Source organism: Halichoerus grypus, chromosome 8 (genome assembly GCF_964656455.1).
Source record: "Halichoerus grypus chromosome 8, mHalGry1.hap1.1, whole genome shotgun sequence".
In the NCBI taxonomy this organism is placed as follows: Eukaryota; Metazoa; Chordata; class Mammalia; order Carnivora; family Phocidae; genus Halichoerus; species Halichoerus grypus.
Genome location: NC_135719.1, coordinates 56,131,923 through 56,151,468, shown reverse-complemented (window position 1 = coordinate 56,151,468; position 19,546 = coordinate 56,131,923). Strand labels below are relative to the sequence as shown.

Sequence of the window (19,546 nt, the reverse complement as noted above, 5' to 3'; positions counted from 1 at the left end):
AGAAGGAAAGGAAAATCTGGGTATTCGTGCCATTTTTAATGTGTTTCCCTGAACATTTGCCAGACAATAACCCTTTAAGATTGTGCCCATGGAGAGTTATATAGAGGAAGAAACATCTGGTTTATTTCAGTGCCTAATACCATATCAAAACACTTGGTCTTTAATTTAGAGGAGATCAAACAAGAGGACTGTTTAACTTTGTTGATTATATCAGACTTCTTTGTGATAATTTATGTTTTGATTTCTACCTCCAAGCAAAGGAGAGAAAGGGGGGGGAGAGAGAGAGAGAGAGTGTGTGTGTGTGTGTGTGTGTGTGTTTTAATCTGGATAGTTAAATGGTCAGTAGTCTCTAACAAAAGAAAAGAAAATTCAGGGAAGTTGACGTTTAAAAGTAATTCATGAAATAAGTTTCTTTGTTCCTTAGACTCAATAACATTAGCATAATAAAGATTAACTGAAATGTGCACTGTAGTGTTTAAAAAATTGGGCTCACAGTTCCAAGGTTGGGCTTGGGAGCCCTTCATTGTTTCTTTTTTGTCTGAGGCCCTTTTCATTAGCTTCTGGCTTATTGGCACCCTGCTGATTGGAATGGACCATGACTGATAGGAGGAGGAGCCTCATTTGTTGCAGTAAAATGAGGCATATTACCGTTTAAGCCTGGCAGAAGGTATTGGGAGTTATTCATCATTGGTCATTTAACAGTATGAGGACCATGGACTGCATGCAGAATGAGTTCTTACTTTGTGTTTATGCTTTACATTCTAAATCACTCCCATCCCCATTTTTTAAGTGACTTTTTTCTTTTTTTTTTTTCTTTCAAACATCAGTGTAGGAGTTCTTTAAGGTCAGAACGTACAAGAAGTAATGAAATCCTGATTTAGAATGCTCTTTGTCAAATAAAGTCTAATTTTAGAATTTCTTAAAGTAACGACAATTTCTATAGAATAAGTTTAACTTGTATGTGATTCGGTGATAGAAGAAACATACAGAGGTGAAGTTTAATGAAATGATCTGTGTTCTGAAAGGCTGTATTACCTTGTTTTTATAATGTGTTACTCCTCCTCTCCCCACGTACCCATTCTTTTTTTTAAAGATTTTATTTGTCAGAAAGAGAGAGAGCACACAAGCAAGGGGGAGTGGCAGGCAGAGGGAGAAGCAGGCTCCCCACTGAGCAAGGAGCCTGATGTGGGACTCGATTCCAGGACCCTGGGATCATGACCTGAGCCAAAGGCAGACGCTTAACTGACTGAGCCACCCAGGCGTCCCCCACATACCCACTCTTTTTTATGAAAGTAGAAGGGACAAGAAAAGTCCTATAATTTGCCAGGCTATCTGTCAGTTCAGGAAAGGTATTAATAACAATTCTGTCTGTCATCACTTTAATTTAGGGCAAAGGAGAACTAGACAATGTGATGGGTGAGTGGAGAAAATGCCTTTTATTATACAAATGGAGAAGCTGGTTTTTTTTGGTTTTTTTTTTTTAAGATTTTATTTATTTATTTGAGAGAGAGAGAATGAGAGACAGAGCATGAGAGGGAGGAGGGTCAGAGGGAGAAGCAGACTCCCTGCCGAGCAGGGAGCCCGATGCAGGACTCGATCCCGGGACTCCAGGATCATGACCTGAGCCAAAGGCAGTTGCTTAACCAACTGAGCCACCCAGGCGCCCTGGAGAAGCTGTTTTTGAAAAAAACACCAAAATTATATATTTTTACACTTGATACATTTTATATTTGATATGTGTTTTTACAGTGATTTTTTTTTAAAGCCTTCATTTGATTGTCTTGATAGTCTATTTATACCCTCAAAAACTCACGCCTGCCTAACAATGTGGTATGGACAGCTTAATACATCAACAGTAATTCTCAGAAATATTCGCGGAACATCACCATATCATTGTTCTCAAGGCTTATGCCATAAAACTGATTTGTAAATGAATTCACCTTTATAACAAGATCTTTTAACCCCCTTTGGTATTTCTGTTACTGAACCCCATTACATAAATACTAAGAAATACTACCATCTACTGAGTCTTGCTTTTTACTGAAAAGTAGCTATAGCAGATTTCAAGTGCAGTTTAGTTACTCCAGGTTTTTTTTTTAAATAAATACTCAGCACCTACTTTATAAGACAGTGATAGGCATTGATGGATTCAATATAGAACATTATAACGTCTCTGCCTTCAAAGAGCTTACAGTCAAGGAGAGAAGATATGACAGGTATACAAAAAATGATCATGTAGAATATACTGTGAAGTAAAAGACTCAAGAAAAGTGTAATTATTCTAAGAGTATAAAGGAGGCGAAGATGAGTGTAAATGGGGAGGTGACATTTGTGCTGGGCTATCATGTGTTGTAGAATTCCATCATGGAGAAATTAAGAAATAGGCATTTTGAAAGGATAAGCTATGTTCAGAAAATGAAAAAAATACATCTTTTGTTTGGACTATAGGGTATATAATGTTTATACGTAGGTTATAAGGTAGAAAGCTATTTTTGTGACCAGATTATGGAAGACATCAAATGTCATTCTGTTCTGTTTAGTAGGCAACAGGAAGTACTGCATGGGATTTGACTGTTTAAAACTGGTTGGGGACAATAGCTCAGGCAATTATATATGGGGTAAAAGGAGCAAGGGAGTAACTAGAAATAGAAAGACTTAAATAATTCCTCCATAAGTTCTACTAAAGGTTTAAAGTAGTGTCACAGCGGTGAGAAAGATGTGTTCCTATCCCAGAAACACAGAGAATTGCAGGTATTGGAGTCTGTGGTGGGAAGGGTGGAGGGGGGGAAGAAGGGACGGGGGAGAGAGAGTGGATTTTGTGACCATGAGAATGCTGGTGCCAAAGTAGAGGAAACAGAAGAGTAGAGCCGAGGAGGGTAGGAAGCTTGGGGCAGTGATGCAAAGTTTGGCTTGGCATATTGAGCTTGAAGTGAAAGAGTATGTCCAGATGGAGAAGTCCAGCAACCAGTATGAGCATAGAAATGTCATTCACAGAGATGTCATAGTTGATACTTTCAGAAATGATATTACCAAGGGATAGAACACAGGTCAATAGAAAAGAAAACCGAGACTAGAGCTCTGAGAGAAACCTACATTAAGAAACTGGAAGCATGAAAGAGAAACGGAGCCTAAGTATTACATCCAGTGATGTAAAAGTAATACTCAAATAGTAACTTCTCGCAAGGATAATAATCATTCATTCTTTCAACAAGTATATATTTACCAGCACTGTTGTAGAATCTGAAGCTACTGCAAATCCTGTATAATTCAGATTTTGTCTGAATAAGACAAAGTCCTAGCTCTCCTGGAGCATACATTTTATTGCAAGAAAAGGTAAGAGACAGATATAAAACAAGTAAACAAGTTTAGACGGTTAAGGATCACTGTAAACACTATGAAGAAACACGACAAAACCAGCAAGGTATGACAGAGAGGCAGTGCTGTTTCTCCAATGCTTTCATGCTGGTGATCTTTACAGCGAGTTGGTCTATTTGATGATAAAGTTTTGCATGAAACTGAAACTTTTCTCACTGCTCATCCACCCACCCTCAATGTTATCAACTCTTCCCTCCCTTACCAATGTTATAGTTAAGACATATTTCATAAAAGTTAGCATCAGTTATTCCTAAAAATGTGACCTTTAGCTAATTTTCACATGTGCATCCTGATTTTTTACAAGGTAATTAACTTTAAGACCAACAGTATTGATCTTAATACAACATACTACCCTCCCTGTTACTAGTCCTTCCATAACGTCTTTTGAAGTCTCCATAGTTTTGCTTTCCCAAAATGGCTTTTTAACTTGAATATACAACTTCTAGATCTGGCTATTTGGAGAGAGTTGGTGATTAAAGGCATTTACAATTAGAATTTAGTAACATTATACAAATTGGTGTATTTTCTTTGAGGTAGGTATATCCATTTGTAGTCAAAGGAAAATAGGCTTTCTGGCTGCTTGCAATTCAATTAGTGCTTTCTTCTTTTTGAAAAATAAAAGCTGTTGTGTTTAATGATTATGACTTGTGGAATTTTGTCTTTCATGAGCCTGTCCCAGTCTCTGGCTTTTTCAAGCATATTATGCTGTCTTTAAAACCAATGCTGAGACCCCCTTGTTTGCCATAATTTGAGCCTCTTTAAATTCATTAGAGCTCTAAGCTTATTCAGAACAAGGGTATTTCTATTGGATGACTCCTTTCACCGACAAGTAGTTTTCCTTTTTAAAATGTTTGACCACAGTTCATCCACATAAGTTGATTTGTCTGCCCTAAGTTAAGTGATGAGATGTGAAGATGGTTTATTATGCTTATAACAGAAGAGAAATAGAATTTCCTAGAGAAAACTTCCTAGGGACTCTTAGTACTTGGATTAAAGAGACTTTTAAAATATTTAATGGTTAATTAAGTAAACTTGTCACTATTCTCTGTCACTTTTTTTTAGCAATATGAAATAAATACAAAATATTGCAACAAAACTTTTAGCCAAAATACCAAAATTTATGCATCCAGATGTTTTAAAGTGGATCCCCTTAGGGGCTCCTGGGTTACTCAATGGGTCAAGCATCCAGTTCTTGATTTCAGTTCAGGTCATGATCTCAGGGTGGTGAGATCAAGCCCACGTCGATCCCACATGGGGCTGGCTCTGTGCTGGGCATGGAGCCTGCTTAAGATTCTCTCTCTCCCTCTGCCCCCACCCCCCCCGTTTATGCACGCATGCTTTCTCTCAATGAATGAATGAATGAATGAATAAAGTGGACCTCTTAGGAGGTGAAATTCACAAATCATTTTGGGAACATTTTCTGAAGGACTTTTAGGGTTTCTTCCACTTTCCTCAAGGGTGACAAGATACCCTTTGGGAGCAAGTTCAATTTTATATGATACATCATTTGGAGCTAAATTTGGCAAAAATGTAGTTGGTCAAACTGAGAACTTTTTAAATAAGAAATAAAGAATATGTAAAAATTTTTTTCTTTGGCTTTTAAGACTTTTTTTTTTTTTTTTTTTGACAGCACGCGCACAAACAGGGGGAGCGGCAGGGAGAGGGAGAAGCAGGCTCCCTGCTGAGCAGGGAGCCTGATGCGGGGCTCAATCCCAGGACCCCGGGATCACAACCTGAGCCGAAGGCAGACGCTTAACCGTCTGAGCCACCCAGGCGCCCTAAAACTGTTTTTAAAGACTATTGTCAAAAGATAATAGTTTCCTGAGATAATTATTTTTAATGAATATCACTTATTTGGATGATATATTTAAGAAAGATTATTGGGGTTTTTTAAGATTTTATTTATTTATTTGACACAGAGAGCACACAGCAGGGGGAGCAGCAGAGGGAGAGAGAGAAGCAGGCTCCCCACTGAGCAGGGAGCCCAATGCGGGGCTCAATCCCAGGATCCTGGGGTCATGACCTGAGCCAAAGGCAGGTGCCTAACCAACTGAGCCACCCAGGTGCCCCAAGAAAAATTGTTTATTAGATGTGTTAACTCATAGTCACTTCTCTTTTTTGTTCTAACAGAAACCTTAATAATTTTCAACTGGAATAGTAAAGAAATAGATAGGATGTATTTTATTCCTCTCATTATTAGAATATATATGATACTTTTTTTTAAAGTAGTCTCTGTGTCCAATATGGGGCTCAAACTCATGAGAGTCACATGCTCTACTGATTGAGCCAGGTAGGTGCCCCTAAAATATATAAGATACTTTTTAATCCTAGCTTTAAAACTATATATATATATCCTTCATGTAATGGAATAGTCCTAAATTGATGAAACCAGTTTTTCACTCTGAGTTTTAAGGGTGGCAACTTAGATTATAAAAATAACTCCATGCAAATGGATTTCTATTTTTGTTGTTGTCACATATTGATAAATGTATATTTTGTTTTCTGGTTAGATTTATTCTCCTGACCATACCAGCAGTAGTTTTCCATCAAATCCATCAACACCAGTTGGATCGCCCTCACCTCTCACAGGTAGGCTTCTGTTTTATCTATTGACTTAAAAACGTGTATTGGGCTGCTTTGAAATATTTGAACTTTGTTTATTTTCCAATAAAATCTAGTAAAAATTCATGAAAAATCATCTGAATTTTGAGAAAACATGTAAACAGAGCCTTCCTCTTGTTCATTTTAAATATTGAAATATTTGCTAGTTTTGAATTATTCTTTTCCGATTCTTAATTTGGTATAATTTCTAAGAATGGTTGTTATAACAGCTCAAAAATAAGGTTAGACAATTGGGATGAAAGCAAAATAGAAGGAGATAATTCAAAATTTTTGGTAAGGTAACATAGAAAGTAAACAGAATACCCTATTTAGAAGAACATGTAACATCTTTCTTTCTTGTTCTCTGCCTTTTCCGTGTACCATGTATAAGACTCAGAAGTGAATAAGTTTCTACTAGTTTGTCTTTATTTTTAGGTCCACTAAGTTATTATTTCATATATATATATATAAATTCTTGGGAATAATGTAGCTTTTTGCTAAGGAAGTCTCTGTCAATGTGGATGAATATTGTTAGTGAGTTAGAGAAGCGGTTCGGATTTGTTTTACTTTTTCCTGTTTTTTTCCACATTTGCTGTAACAAATTCCAGTCACTATCCTACAGTATAAATTTGTTGAGGTACAATTATTATTGTAAATAGGAATTTTTAGACTTTAGAAAGAAATAAAATTATAAGAAAGTGTTTAATATTTATTAAGCTATAATTTTAAAACTTGAATTATATTTTTCTGAGCAGTGTTTGAGAAAAAAAAAACATGCTGAAGAAGAAATATATTAGTTGTGAGGAAAAGACATTAGGCAGCTGGGTAAAAATTGCCTTACTCCTCCAGCAGTTGACCTCAGCATTGATTCTCTTTTCTGATCAAGTCATTAAGTAAGTCCATGTGGCTTTCTTGTTGTTGTTAAACCTTTTTGCCTTGTTGAAGGTTTCTGGTGTATCAGGGCCCTGACTGTCACCTGTGCTTAGCGCCTTGGCTTTGGGCCTCTGCTAAGAAGCGCTCCGGTGTAGGGTGTTGGACTGAACTGCTGGCAGCTGCTTTCGGTTCTTAGTGGGCTCGGCCACTCTCTCCGACCCCGTGGCTTCAGCTGTCAAGTACAAGTTGAACAGCTGTTCCCCACATAGACGGGACTATGAAAGACCCATTGACTTAAAGTTGTTATTTAACAGAGAGCTGAAATTACAGGAAGAATGATGTAACTTTAACCCTGCTCACCCTTCTGGCACAGTTTTACTAAAGCTATCAGTGTCATTTTTGCCACAGCCTGTTTCCCTTTCTCATCAGATGAGAATATCTGTCCTTACTGTGTGTTCCCACCTCCTCGCCTCCTCTGCCCAGTGAGCTGTAAAAGTATCCTTTGGTTTTTATTAATACTGGGTGGGAAGTCAGGCAGCAGAGGAGTTCAGCATTTATGAGGGGACATCACTAAAATGGAGAATCAGAGACTTAGACATTTTTCAAAAAATAATGGTCCAAAGTAAAATCTCACATTTCCTCCTCCATCTTTATTTGATGTTTAATAGGTGATACCCTTCCCCCCCCCCTTTAATCCAGCTCATTAATGAAAATCTGTGGTCTGTTGAAGTGTGTAATGAAGGTATTAATAGGCTTCTTTTTCCCATTCGGCAGTCATAATCGAAGAAAAATTCTTTCTTTCATATATTCCTACTGAAACAGCACATCAAAGACTGATTTTATGCGAGTGCATCTCTCCCATCTCCTGTATCTAGTATTTCCATCCTGTCACCACACACATACATATACTACACACCCTAAATTGGCAGAAATGTAAAGGGAGAAGGAAAAAGGAGAGCACAATGTGATAAATTATTCAGAGGTGAAGGAAAAATGAAAAAGATGGAGCAAACCATAGCTTCTATTATAATTAATGTGAAAGTTATTTGGTACCTTGTATTGCAGTGGCCTGTTATCTAGAGTAAAAAATTCTACCCCACTGTGTGCTCTCTACACTTGTCCTATTCTCTATGCCTGAGCATCAGTCAGACTGGCCCAGGCCTTTGAGGAGAGATAAACAGGTGAAGAGCCACATAAGCATCTTCTAAGGCAACCACCATTCTTGTTTAAATTCTACTTATTTTCCTTAGGAACTTTTCAGGCCAAGAACATATGTTTCTGCCTAGAGCATGCTTATGAGGAACTTCTGAGATGGTGATATTGTATCCGTCAGGATGCTGTACGCTGAAAGGAAGAGAGACTCTTGTCTTGACTGGCTTTAGTTGAATAATGAGGGGATTGCTGATCCTGTACGACAAGAAGCCCATAGCAGGGCAAGTTCCTGGACCCTAGTATGTCAGAGCTCCTGCTCTACTACTTTGCAGTTCTTGCTCAGGCTGGTGGCAAGTTCAGCAGTTCGAGGTACCATATGTGGACAAAACAGTGTTCAGTAGAAGAAAAAGGACCATCTTTTCCTTGTATTTTAAGAATCTTTTTCAGAAGCTTCTTCAACAGATTGGCTCTCGTGAGTCCTTGGCCAGCATTGGGCCCCTACCACACACACCTGCTCACAAAAGAAATGGGACCACCATGTTTATCTTAGGCATCAGGATTTACCCCAAAAGCTAAGAATAGAGTTACTCTTTTCTGGTTCACACCAGGAAAGGATAGATACCCCACCCGCCTTCTGAACAAAATCAGGGCTCCAGCAGCAAGGTAGAAGAGATGACTATGTCTATTACAGTTGCCATTTGGGAAAGGACACAAGTATTTTAAAAGCGTGTGTTTATTAAGGAAACTTCGAAAGCAGACAAGCAAAACCATGTTTTGCCTTTCTTACCTCCTCCTGGAATATAAATAAAGGTTTAATAATTGCAGTGCTCAGTAGCAATCGTGAGAACATTTACAATAGAAATAGGAAGAAAAGAGAAGGAAGAAAAGATTCCTTAGTTTTGTCTAGTTTAATCAATGAGATATTTATTTTTATGATCTGTCAGTGTGCCTGGTGTTAGGCATTTATCTGATTTCAGCAGGTGTTCAGTTTAGCTGAGAAAATAAAAGATAAGGACACATAAAAATACAGCCATCAGAATTCACCCTAAGCTACAGTGATCAGGATAAACTTCATGAAGAGAGCAGGACTTTAAAAGGAGGAGAAAGAGTCTGGGTCTAAAGGGAAGAGTGTAACAAAGATCCAGATGCAAGAAAGCACATGACTTCTTCATCCAGAGTCATGGGCATGACTGATTATGAACTCTTCACGTATGGAAGTGTGAAGCACTAAGATGGAAAGGTTGGCTGGAGCCAAATTATGGAAAGCAAAGCACTCAGTGCTACATTAAGGATTATCCAACTTTTTCCAAGTACGAGGGATCTCATGAAAGTTTGAGTTTAAGGTGAGATTACAAGGGAAAGCAACTAACAAAATAAGGAAAATGCGTGATAAATAGTCCTAAGAATTTCTCTCAGCCATTCAATATGTTGGTATCTAGTCTCTAAAATTTATTAACCAGTTAACTCTAAGTTCCACTCAGAGTGAGAGCAGGTCAGAAACACTAGGTGGATTTTGGATTTAGTGATCAAAAAAAGCCTGTCCACATTTTCTAGCCAAATAATTCAGTTCTCCTATTCTAATCACCTAGCTAGCTTGTTTTTTGGAAACGGTCATTAAATTTTAATAGCAGGTAAGTTTATAACAGTCCTTCTTGAATAAGAACTAGCTCTTTGGGGTGATCCCTAAAAGGCCCAGGTGTTTGTAGAAATTGTTAACTACAAAAACAGTTGAAAGCTTGTGCTTATCTAATAGAAGGAAAGGGTAAGCCCCTACCTCTAGTGTAGGTATTTCTACACTAGATATCAGGTGACAGGGAAGGAAGGCAGGAAATACCCTATTCTCTTCCATATTTGTGTAATAATGCTACAGTTGATGATTACAAGCTAGAGAGAGAGATGCCAACATCAGCTATAGGATTGACTTCTACTGAACTAACTCTATCCAGTCATCCCCTTTGTGACTAATAGCATGAATTTTTGAAAGGACTAACTGGGGTGCAAGGAGCTCTGTCCATGAACTATAATTTGACATTTCTATGAAGTTCAAACAGGTATCAGTGATTTAAGCATGTTAGTATTCTGTTTTAACCAAGTATGTCATAATGGGGCAGCCCAATCTGTAATAAAAACAAAACAGGTTTGAGTGTATATGTATTTTTCCAGTTTAATGAATTACATTTTGGATATAGACGTTAGCATGGTTTCTTCATATCACTATCAAAAAATAATGAGTGTAGGTGATTTCTTACCTAAGTAACTCATTGCACATCTCATTCCTCAACACTAAACTAGTTGAAGAACCACAAAAATTGCCTGTTTTGCCAAGCAGATGCATGCTAACAATCCTGAGGTGTTTAAACATAAAACTTGTTATTACTATCCCATACAGATTAAATAATTTGATGATTAGGGTCCTGTTACAGGCTGATCACCCAAAGGGAAATGGGAAAAATGGAGCAAAATGTCTGAAAATATTATAAACATTAAAAGGAACTACTTTCAAAGTAATTTGGAGTCTTTTTCAAAACGAATTATGAGTAACCTCTTATTCACATAAAATTCCTAGTTCTACATCAGTGCTTGGAACACACTAATGCACTAAAATCAGTGGTAGAGTGTGGGCTGAACAGAAATGCTGTTTATGTGAATTCTTCATATAGTCAGTTACTGGGTTTCTCTGGTTGCTGAATTCTACTTGTTATATAAATTTAATTCACAAGCTTCTGTTTCAATGCGCAATTTTAGATTGTCCATAATTTATATAGTTGAATTAGGATTACCTTTGTATGTTTAGCAGGAAACCTTTAATATTCCTCAAAATATTGTGATTTGCTTACAAGTAAAAAAAAATTGTTAGCTGATGAAGTATATTAATATGTTTTTTCTTAGAATATTAGTGTCTAAGTTTCTTCTATGTAATCACGACAGTGTGCATATAATTGTGAAAACAATCAGGTTAAGAATCTATCCAACTTTTCAACTTGCAAAATATATATGATTGATGGGAATGCAATTACTAGGTTATTCAACTAAAGTGAACTATAATAGTTATGATTTATCATAAGTTTTCAGTGTTTCCTAAATATAGCAAATAATCTGCAGCAACAGGCTTAGTGGAACATAGGTTAAAACTTCTTTTAGCAGTAAATGAGACAAATTAAGTAAACCTTCGAGTTCTCCAACTTCGGATTCCTAATATAACTCAGGTTGTCACTGAAGCTTTTATAAAGAACAATAATATGTATTTAATTGAATGGTTTTCGTTATTGTCTGTAAATAATTTATTTCCAAATGCACAGTCATGAAATAGGATTTTTGATCAATTGTTTTTTTTTTTTTAAGCTATTTTGGCATGACCATTTAAACACTGCATTCTCCCCAACACGTGGATGGATTAACATTTTCATTTTTTTTATAGTTTTTTTTCCTTTTTATTTTTTCTACTCTTAGCTTCTTTTTTCTCTTTATGTTATTATATTGCTACTTTTCTAAAGTTGAAGGGTAAACAACATTTAACAATTCTCATAATGATATTTTCCAAATTAAATAATGCATTTTGGTGTAAATTATACTGGGAAAGTGTTTAATAGATAATCGTAAATGTATTTGCAGTCATTTGAAATTGGTTCATTTGTGTATAATTTATAATAATAAGACACTTTAGAAAGCAATTTGGCTTTGTGAATTAAGGATCATAGATATATTTATACCTTTTAATTCAGAAATGCTATTTATCCCTGGGGTGCCTGGGTGGCTCAGTCAGTTAAGCATCTAACTCTTGATTTCAGCTCAGGTTTTTTTTGTTTTTGTTTTTAAGATTTTATTTATTTATTTGACAGAGAGAGACACAGCAGAGGGAACACAAGCAGGGGGAGTGGGAGAGGGAGAAGAAGGCCTCCTGCAGAGCAGGGAGCCCGATGCGGGGCTCGATTTCAGGACCCTGGGATCATGACCTGAGCCGAAGGCAGACGCCTAACGACTGCGCCACCCAGGCGCCCCTCAGCTCAGGTCTTGATCACAGGGTCATGAGTTCAAGGCCCATGTTGGGCTCCGGTTAAAAAAAAAAAAGAAAGAGAGAAATGCTATTTATCCTCAAGACGTGTTCCCCAAAAGAAAATAACAATACTTACCATTCACAGTATAGTAATATTTAGATACTATTCATGAGAGCTAACTGAAAGCAACCAAAACATCCAATAGTGAGGTAATAATGGTGGTTAAGTTAATTATGATCTAGAGAATCAGGTGAATATTAACATAATCATTAATAACATTATCATAAAGACTGTGTAAAGCCATGGGGGAGGAACAGAATTTTAAATTACATGTATTTTAAGTACATTTTCTCAAGATAATATGTGCTTATGGACAAAGTCTGAAGAATATGCAAACATAAAAGTAGTTTTTGGTTTTGTTTTGTTTTTTGAAGTGTAGTTGACATACAATGTTACATTAATTTCAGGTATACAGCATAGTGATTCAACAACTCTATATGTTGTGCTGTGCTCACTGCAAGTGTAGCTACCATCTGTCACCATACAACACTATTACAGTACCATTGACTAGATTCTCTATGCTGTACCTTTCATCCCATGAGTTACTCATTCCATAACTGGAAGCCTGTACCTTCCCACTCCTTCACCCACTTTTTCCTTCCCCCCACTCCCCCTCCCCTCTGCCAGCCACCAGTTCTCTGTATTCATGGGTCTGTTTCTGCTCTTTTTGTTACAAAGTAATAGAAATTATAATAACTAATAAAAATTTTTAAAAAGTAGTTATTTTTTGAAGTATAGTTTTTTTTTTTTAACTCCCTACACTGTTGTATTAATAATGAAAAAGGTTTTTTTTTAATGTGTTGGGCTTGTCAGTAGCCAATACTATGCTGAAGGCTGAACAAAAAATGCTTACATAAGTTTATATACACAGAACATCGTTACCCTTTCTTTCAGAACATTATCAAGATCATTGAGTGAACCAAGGTATGTATGTATGTGTGCTTTTGTGTTTTGTTTTAACAGGTACCAGTCAGTGGCCCAGAGCTGGAGGGCAAGCTCCTTCATCCCCAAGCTATGAAAACTCACTCCACTCCCTGGTAAGAGCCTCTTAGGAATATACAGGTCACTTTTATCTGATAGTGCGGAGTGCGTTATTTCAGTAAATCTTGAGTAACAGTGAAAAAAACAGTAGGATAGCATTACACACGAATTCTTTGCTAACAAATGGCCTGATGTAGTTTAACAGTATAAGACACATTGGGTGTGCCTTTTGCCATCTGTTCTTTGGGACCTCAGGCTTCTGGTCTCAGGACAACTGGTGTTAAAATAGAGTTATGGGATTTTTGCTTCTTTGATAAATCTAGAGTTCAATTCTTCTGTACTTTTATGTTTACATATAAGAGGAAACAAATGAAAAGGCACAGAGACCAAGTAAAAGCAAGAAAATTAGTCGAGCAGTGGAAAATGATATATTTTACTCTTTCTCATGTGACTATTCTGTATATGGTTTATTACATTTCCATTAAAAGTTTAAAATGTAATATCAATTATATTTGTCCTGAAAAGTGTTATTTCCCATGTTTTCTTTTTTAAAAAAATGGATTGTGTTCATTGTAAAAGCAAAAATGTTATTTAACAAAACGAATAAGGCAGTAGAATAAAAAAGCCTGTCTGGGTATTGAGCGCGAAGAATTTGTGGTAGAATGTTAACTGCTGTTGCTTTTCAGTGCTTACCACAGAATTACAAAGTATTATAAAAACAAAATAAGGGTGACTTGATGGAATGCTAAGTCATTCAATAATTCCAGGTTGCAAACAGAAAAGTTCTTTTTCTGTGACTAACAGAACAATTGAAAGTCTTCTTCTCTCATATTTTGCAAGCAAATATAAGCAATGTGTGCTGTTTAGATGCTAACCTTATAACTTCGCTGTTAAATCCCAGCCTTCTCATACCTTAATACAAGTAGATCTTGCAGGTCTCTGTGTTAACTTTACTAACATGTTATGCTGACATGCACATCAGCTATTTCCTCATCTCTTTTGGAGTTAATCTTAACCTGTGCTTTGCCTCCTGTTCTGTCTTGACTTTGCCAGAAAAATCGAGTTGAGCAGCAACTTCACGAGCATTTGCAAGATGCAATGTCCTTCTTAAAGGATGTCTGTGAGGTACTATTTCTTTTAGATGGTGCCTTTTTTGTGTTTCAATTAATTATACTTCCTATTATCCATTTAAAATCTTCAAGCCTGTACAGACTCCAAAGTCTTTTAAAATCAAACAATGACCATTTTCGTTTTCGTACAGTATGTAAAAATAGACTTTTGTTCATGTTATTGAGAATGATTCCTTTTAAAAGAGCTCTACTGGCATGTGCTTTTGATTTTTAAAATTCTAATATGTTTGTGTATGGGGCATGTGTGTATCCACAGACAATATCATTCCCTCAGTTTTGTGAAAGAGCATATTTGGATGTGTTCACCATTTCAGATAGGTGTGCTTTATTCACTTAAAACAAAATTACACCTTAAACTTGATGGATTTGAGGACCCTTCCCTAAATTGCTTGCATTTCAAAGATCAGTGTTAAAGTCCAGGTTATCTTTTTTATCACCTGTAATTATCAGACACAGCAGAATAGCTTTCATCTTTTGTAGGAAGCTAAAAGAAATAGCCTCATGGTAGATTGGTAAATAGATTTTTATGAAGCAGTGATTTGTTTCTGAAGCTGTGTTAATTATGCATAGTCAACAAATGTCCTTTCTTTGATTCTTGATTGTAGTGCAGGTAGTTGCTTTTGAAGTTACTTGATAGTACATTTTACTTGCTGTCTTCCATATATCCCAAAGTAGGAAACAGCAGTTTAATAATTTAACAGATACCAGCAGTAACCTCCATGTCTTTTTTCAATCCCTATAGCAATCTCGAATGGAGGATCGTTTAGACAGACTGGATGATGCTATCCATGTGCTGCGGAACCATGCTGTGGGACCGTCCACCAGTTTGCCTGCTGGTCACAGTGATATACACAGTTTATTGGGACCATCCCATAATGCATCAATTGGAAGCCTCAATTCAAACTATGGTGGATCAAGCCTTGTTACAAGCAGTCGATCTGCTTCAATGGTAAAATAGTGCTCATCTCTTTTGTAATATACCCTAAAGCCTATATTCCTAAATGTTTTTCATGAAATCTTTGGAAGAGAGGGTCCTTCTTTTTTAAAAACACTTGTTGGGCAGGGTCATTGGCTGAGCATTGGCCCTTAAAGTCCTGCTATGATCATGTGCAAAGAGCTAAAGCTTTCTACAAGATCATTTTAGCTTAAACTTAGATTTTTTTTTCCAGATGTGTGGCCAGAACAGTTTTGCCTTGAAATGGTAGGAAGTCTAAGCAAAAACAGTAAAGCAAGACTGAATTTCAAGGGGTCTGGTCTAGAAAGGCTGTTTATTATAATTCAGAACCAGCCTTCAAAAGCAGAAGGAATGTGAAATTATTTGTACCAGTCCAAATTTAAGCTTTATTACCAAATAAAGAAAAAATTGGGTAGTTTTAAGAATAGCTGTAATTTAAGTGACAATGAAAGGAAACAATGTTCAATTAATTTCTGAAGAGAATAAAGTAATTCAATCCATCTTTTTAAAAACATAATAATTCTTCAGAGAGAAAAAAGTAAAACTTCTCAGCAAATCAAAAATTCTGTTGTATGTCCTACGTTATTTTTTATCCAGATTGTCTTCTAAAGGAATGAAGCTCTTTTTGAACCTGCAATTTAACTGATGCCGTGTGTTTGAGTGTTTATAGCATTGTTTTTAGGCTTTATTGCATGCTATGGAATATTCTCCTATGAAACAGATTTCTAGCTGTAAACCATGTGATCAAGGGTAAAATTCACCTATCATCAAAATAATTAGGTGCCCCAAATGCTGAAGGCTTGTGTTCTGTAAAATAGGATTGGTTCCACATTTTCACATTCACATGTCAGACAGCCATTTATATTCATTTTGGAGCAGCTGAAGTAAACATCAAACACGGCTGCCTAGTTTCCTGAGTACGGTGTTTTCAGCAGCATAGGTGACAGTAGATGCCTGCATATCTTAACAACCAGTTTTGGGATTTTTTTTCAATGTCAGAAAATCTGGAAATTCGGGCTCCTTCTAAATTTTGGTTGCTTTTGGTAAGCTAATAAAATGTGAAAACATTTAAAATTATGAAAGTCATAGAAATATAGGGTGGTGTTATCACTGTTAGTAATAATAAAATAATATCAGTATAATAAGATAGCATTTGTTGCAAATATAAATGTAGAATGTCAAATAATTATTGTTTTGTTGAAATAACTGCTTATCCTTATTTAGAAGAATGACTTGAAAATCAATATATTTGAATCCCAAGTTTGTCTGAACTGGCAACATTTGAAGTTATTCCTTCACCTCTTAAAATCGTCTTTTAATTCTTCCCTGTTAATAGCTCACTGCTCCTATACAATATTTGATATATCTCTGGCTCCTCCCAATTAAACGTAGAGTTTGTATAAAATGGAACTTCTGTCTTCAGGTGGTTGTTTTTATGAGCTTTGGGTATGAGTTGGAAAGAGACTTTTCAAAATCCAGCCGTACAAAGCCATGTAGAAATCTAGTGCATTTTAGAAAGACTTGTGGAGAGAAAAACTGTTTCATTACATACTGCCCTGAAGCTTTTAATTAAAAAAGTAGCTTCCGTTACATCCTCTAGGAATATGCTGCCTACTTCAGAGCATCAGCAAAAGGGCTGCCAGAAATATTCTTTTAAAAGGAAAAAAAAAAGCAGTCTGGAAAGAAGTCTTCTGCCCGGGGGGTGCGTCTGGCTCAGACTGAGCAGCAGCGTCCGTGCTACGGCAGCTGAGCCCGCGCTGTTGCTCCGTGTGTCTAGCGAGGTCCTCTCTCCAGGTCGTGGAGGCCGTGGAGCTGGTGAAAACCTGCCGGACGTCATCTGCTGCACCCACCCCATCCAGTCAGTAGTGGAGGTGGGGCCACACGTTTCTGACAGGCTTACCCTCAAAATATAAAAGTTACTAACTGACCAAAAAAATCTGAAACTGTCAGGTGAGTCACTGTTCATCTCCCATCCTTCTGAAATGAACAGTTTAGCTGTGAGTCCTCAGTTCTCAATTTCAGCAAAAAGATCTAAGGATAGAATGAAATGAAGCTCATAGTCAGCCAGTGACTCTCCCAGCTAAGCCTTAGGCATCCTGTTGAGGAAGGTTCTTATCCTAGCGGCTCTTACGATGTCTGAGGACATCAGCAGTGCCAGGAGCCCCCTGCTTACACGCCCAGTACCCACCTATGTGAAATCAACTCTTTTCATATGATTGGAAGGTGTGTGATTTGGGGGGACATAGCATTACAGCTATTGCCAGCCATCTTTAAGAATTAATCTCCTGCTTTTCTTGTTTCCTCTTTCCCCTCTGTATTCTAACTGATGACGACTAAGAAATGACACAATTTTACATTCTAGAATCACTTTTCCTTTTTGGTCCTGTTTGACTTTCTGGTAGTTTTTATACTTTTCCTCTATATTAACGTAAATTAGTATTTATTTTAAAGATTTCTAAAAATGGGGCGCCTGGGTGGCTCAGTCGTTAAGCGTCTGCCTTCGGCTCAGGTCATGATTCCAGGTCCTGGGATCGAGCCCCGCATCGGGCTCCCTGCTCCGCGGGAAGCCTGCTTCTCCCTCTCCCACTCCCCCTGCTTGTGTTCCCTCTCTCGCTGTGTCTCTCTGTCAAATAAATAAATAAAATCTTTAAAAAAAATAAAATAAAAAAATAAAGATTTCTAAAAATGGAGGTTACATGGCCAAAATTATGAAGTAACCGCAGAAATAACAGTTTACCAACAATTCTGTATCACCATATAGAATTTGTAAGGTCGGGGTGCCTGGATGGCTCGGCCATTGAGCGTCTGCCTTCAGCTCGGCTCATGATCCCAGGGTCCTGGGATCAAGCCCTGTGTCGGGCTCCCTGCTCCGCGGGAAGCCTGCTTCTCCCTCTCCCACTCCCCCTGCTTGTGTTCCCTCTCTCGCTGTCTCTCTCTCTGTCAAATAAATAAATAAAATCTTAAAAAAAAAAAATATATATATATATATATAAAGAATTTGTAAGGTCAACTTCTCTCTAAAACATGTAATTTTCATCATTCCATTTATTTTCTGCAGAGAATAGAGTTATTCTGATAAATACCATTACAGGAATTCCACAGAACTTTCAAATAAAATTTTTGTTCTCATGGGCATTTACTGTGGGTCACCATCCAAATTGCAGGTTTTAAATATGATATTGCTTTCTCTCCTAGTATTTAGAAAAGGGAGCCAGCATACTTCTGTAAAAGGCCAGGTAGTAAATATTTTCAGCTTTGCAGGCTATATGGTCTCTGTCACAACTACTTTAACATTGTAACATGAAAGCAGCCATAGACATTATGAAAACAAATGGGTGTGGCTGTGTTCCAATAAAACTTCGTTTACAAAAAAAAGAGCTCCTTAATTTGTAAAACACCAGGACCAGAGTCCATAATCTCTCATGGTTCGTCACCTTTGGCCAACAGGCCACACCTTGCCGGTTTTTGAATTGGAACATAAATTAGCTTCCCAGTGCAGGTAATGAGGGTTAGCAAGTTTTTTTCTTTTTCTTGGAGCCTTATAACTGTTTGCTTATTTTTTAAATGATTAGTTTGGGAGTTTTGTTGAAGTAGTTGGAATACTTGATTGAGGTAAGCCAGAATACACTTAGAGTAGAAGAGTTGATGTCAAGATAAAAGTGGTACAGACAGCCCAGCTCTCAGCCTGCAGTGCTATCAAGATTACTTGTGGTATAAGGCTACATAGACAGGTTTAATCAAAATAGTGTCCCTTGGTCAGGGAAGTAACTTTGCTGCTGGTAAACTTTCTTTACATTGTTTTCGGTTGTAAGAAGATTATGTCAGTAAAAGTCATCCATAGCTGATAGTATTGACTTGTGGAAGATCCATTTTCTTGTCTTATAGATGAAATCATTGGTATTTTTTAATTATTCCAGAAAAAGATTTTTATATTTCACACCAAGGAGATAAGACTACCAACTGCCAAAATCATATATTAATAGGAGCCAAAATCAAAAGATTTAATTTCGACTGTTACTTTTAACTGAACTTGACCAGCCTCAAAGTTTAGAATTATATGAGGCTTCAACCACAGAAAGCTTTTAACATTATTTTAGCTATCTAATTAATACACACAAAAATTAAATCTTTAGAAAGATTACTATGTCAGAAAAAGAAATTTAAGAAATGGATAATTCCTGCTTCTTAAAATATAATTAGTATAGACAGCCTGGCATAGCCTTTATATTTGCTCTTATTTTTGAATGGTGTTAACATTTTCATTTACTTAATTTCATATTCCCTTTCAATATTTTTGATGATTTCTCCATATTTGCTGAATGCAAATATAAAACTTAAGACTTTTTTGTTGGGTACTCTTACTAGGATATGATTGGTATACTGTTTAAATTTTAAAGCACAAAATCAGGGTTTTTAGAACTATT

General features: G+C 36.8%; 1 protein-coding gene across 11 annotated transcripts in view; it reads left to right on the top strand.

Annotated features, from left to right (window-relative positions):
- The window catches only part of TCF12 (transcription factor 12), a 372,696-nt gene that overhangs the window by 330,191 nt on the left and 22,959 nt on the right, over positions 1–19,546 (top strand). For 6 of the 11 annotated variants that reach the window (XM_036107006.2, XM_036107003.2, XM_036107005.2 and 3 more), the window contains 4 exons: positions 5,886–5,964; positions 13,020–13,093; positions 14,091–14,162; positions 14,910–15,116. In XM_036107006.2, the coding sequence (XP_035962899.1) occupies positions 5,886–5,964; positions 13,020–13,093; positions 14,091–14,162; positions 14,910–15,116 (432 nt within the window). The remainder of the gene's footprint in view (positions 1–5,885; positions 5,965–13,019; positions 13,094–14,090; positions 14,163–14,909; positions 15,117–19,546) is intronic. The other 5 variants (XM_036107008.2, XM_036107007.2, XM_078079285.1 and 2 more) reach the window with 1 other exon arrangement.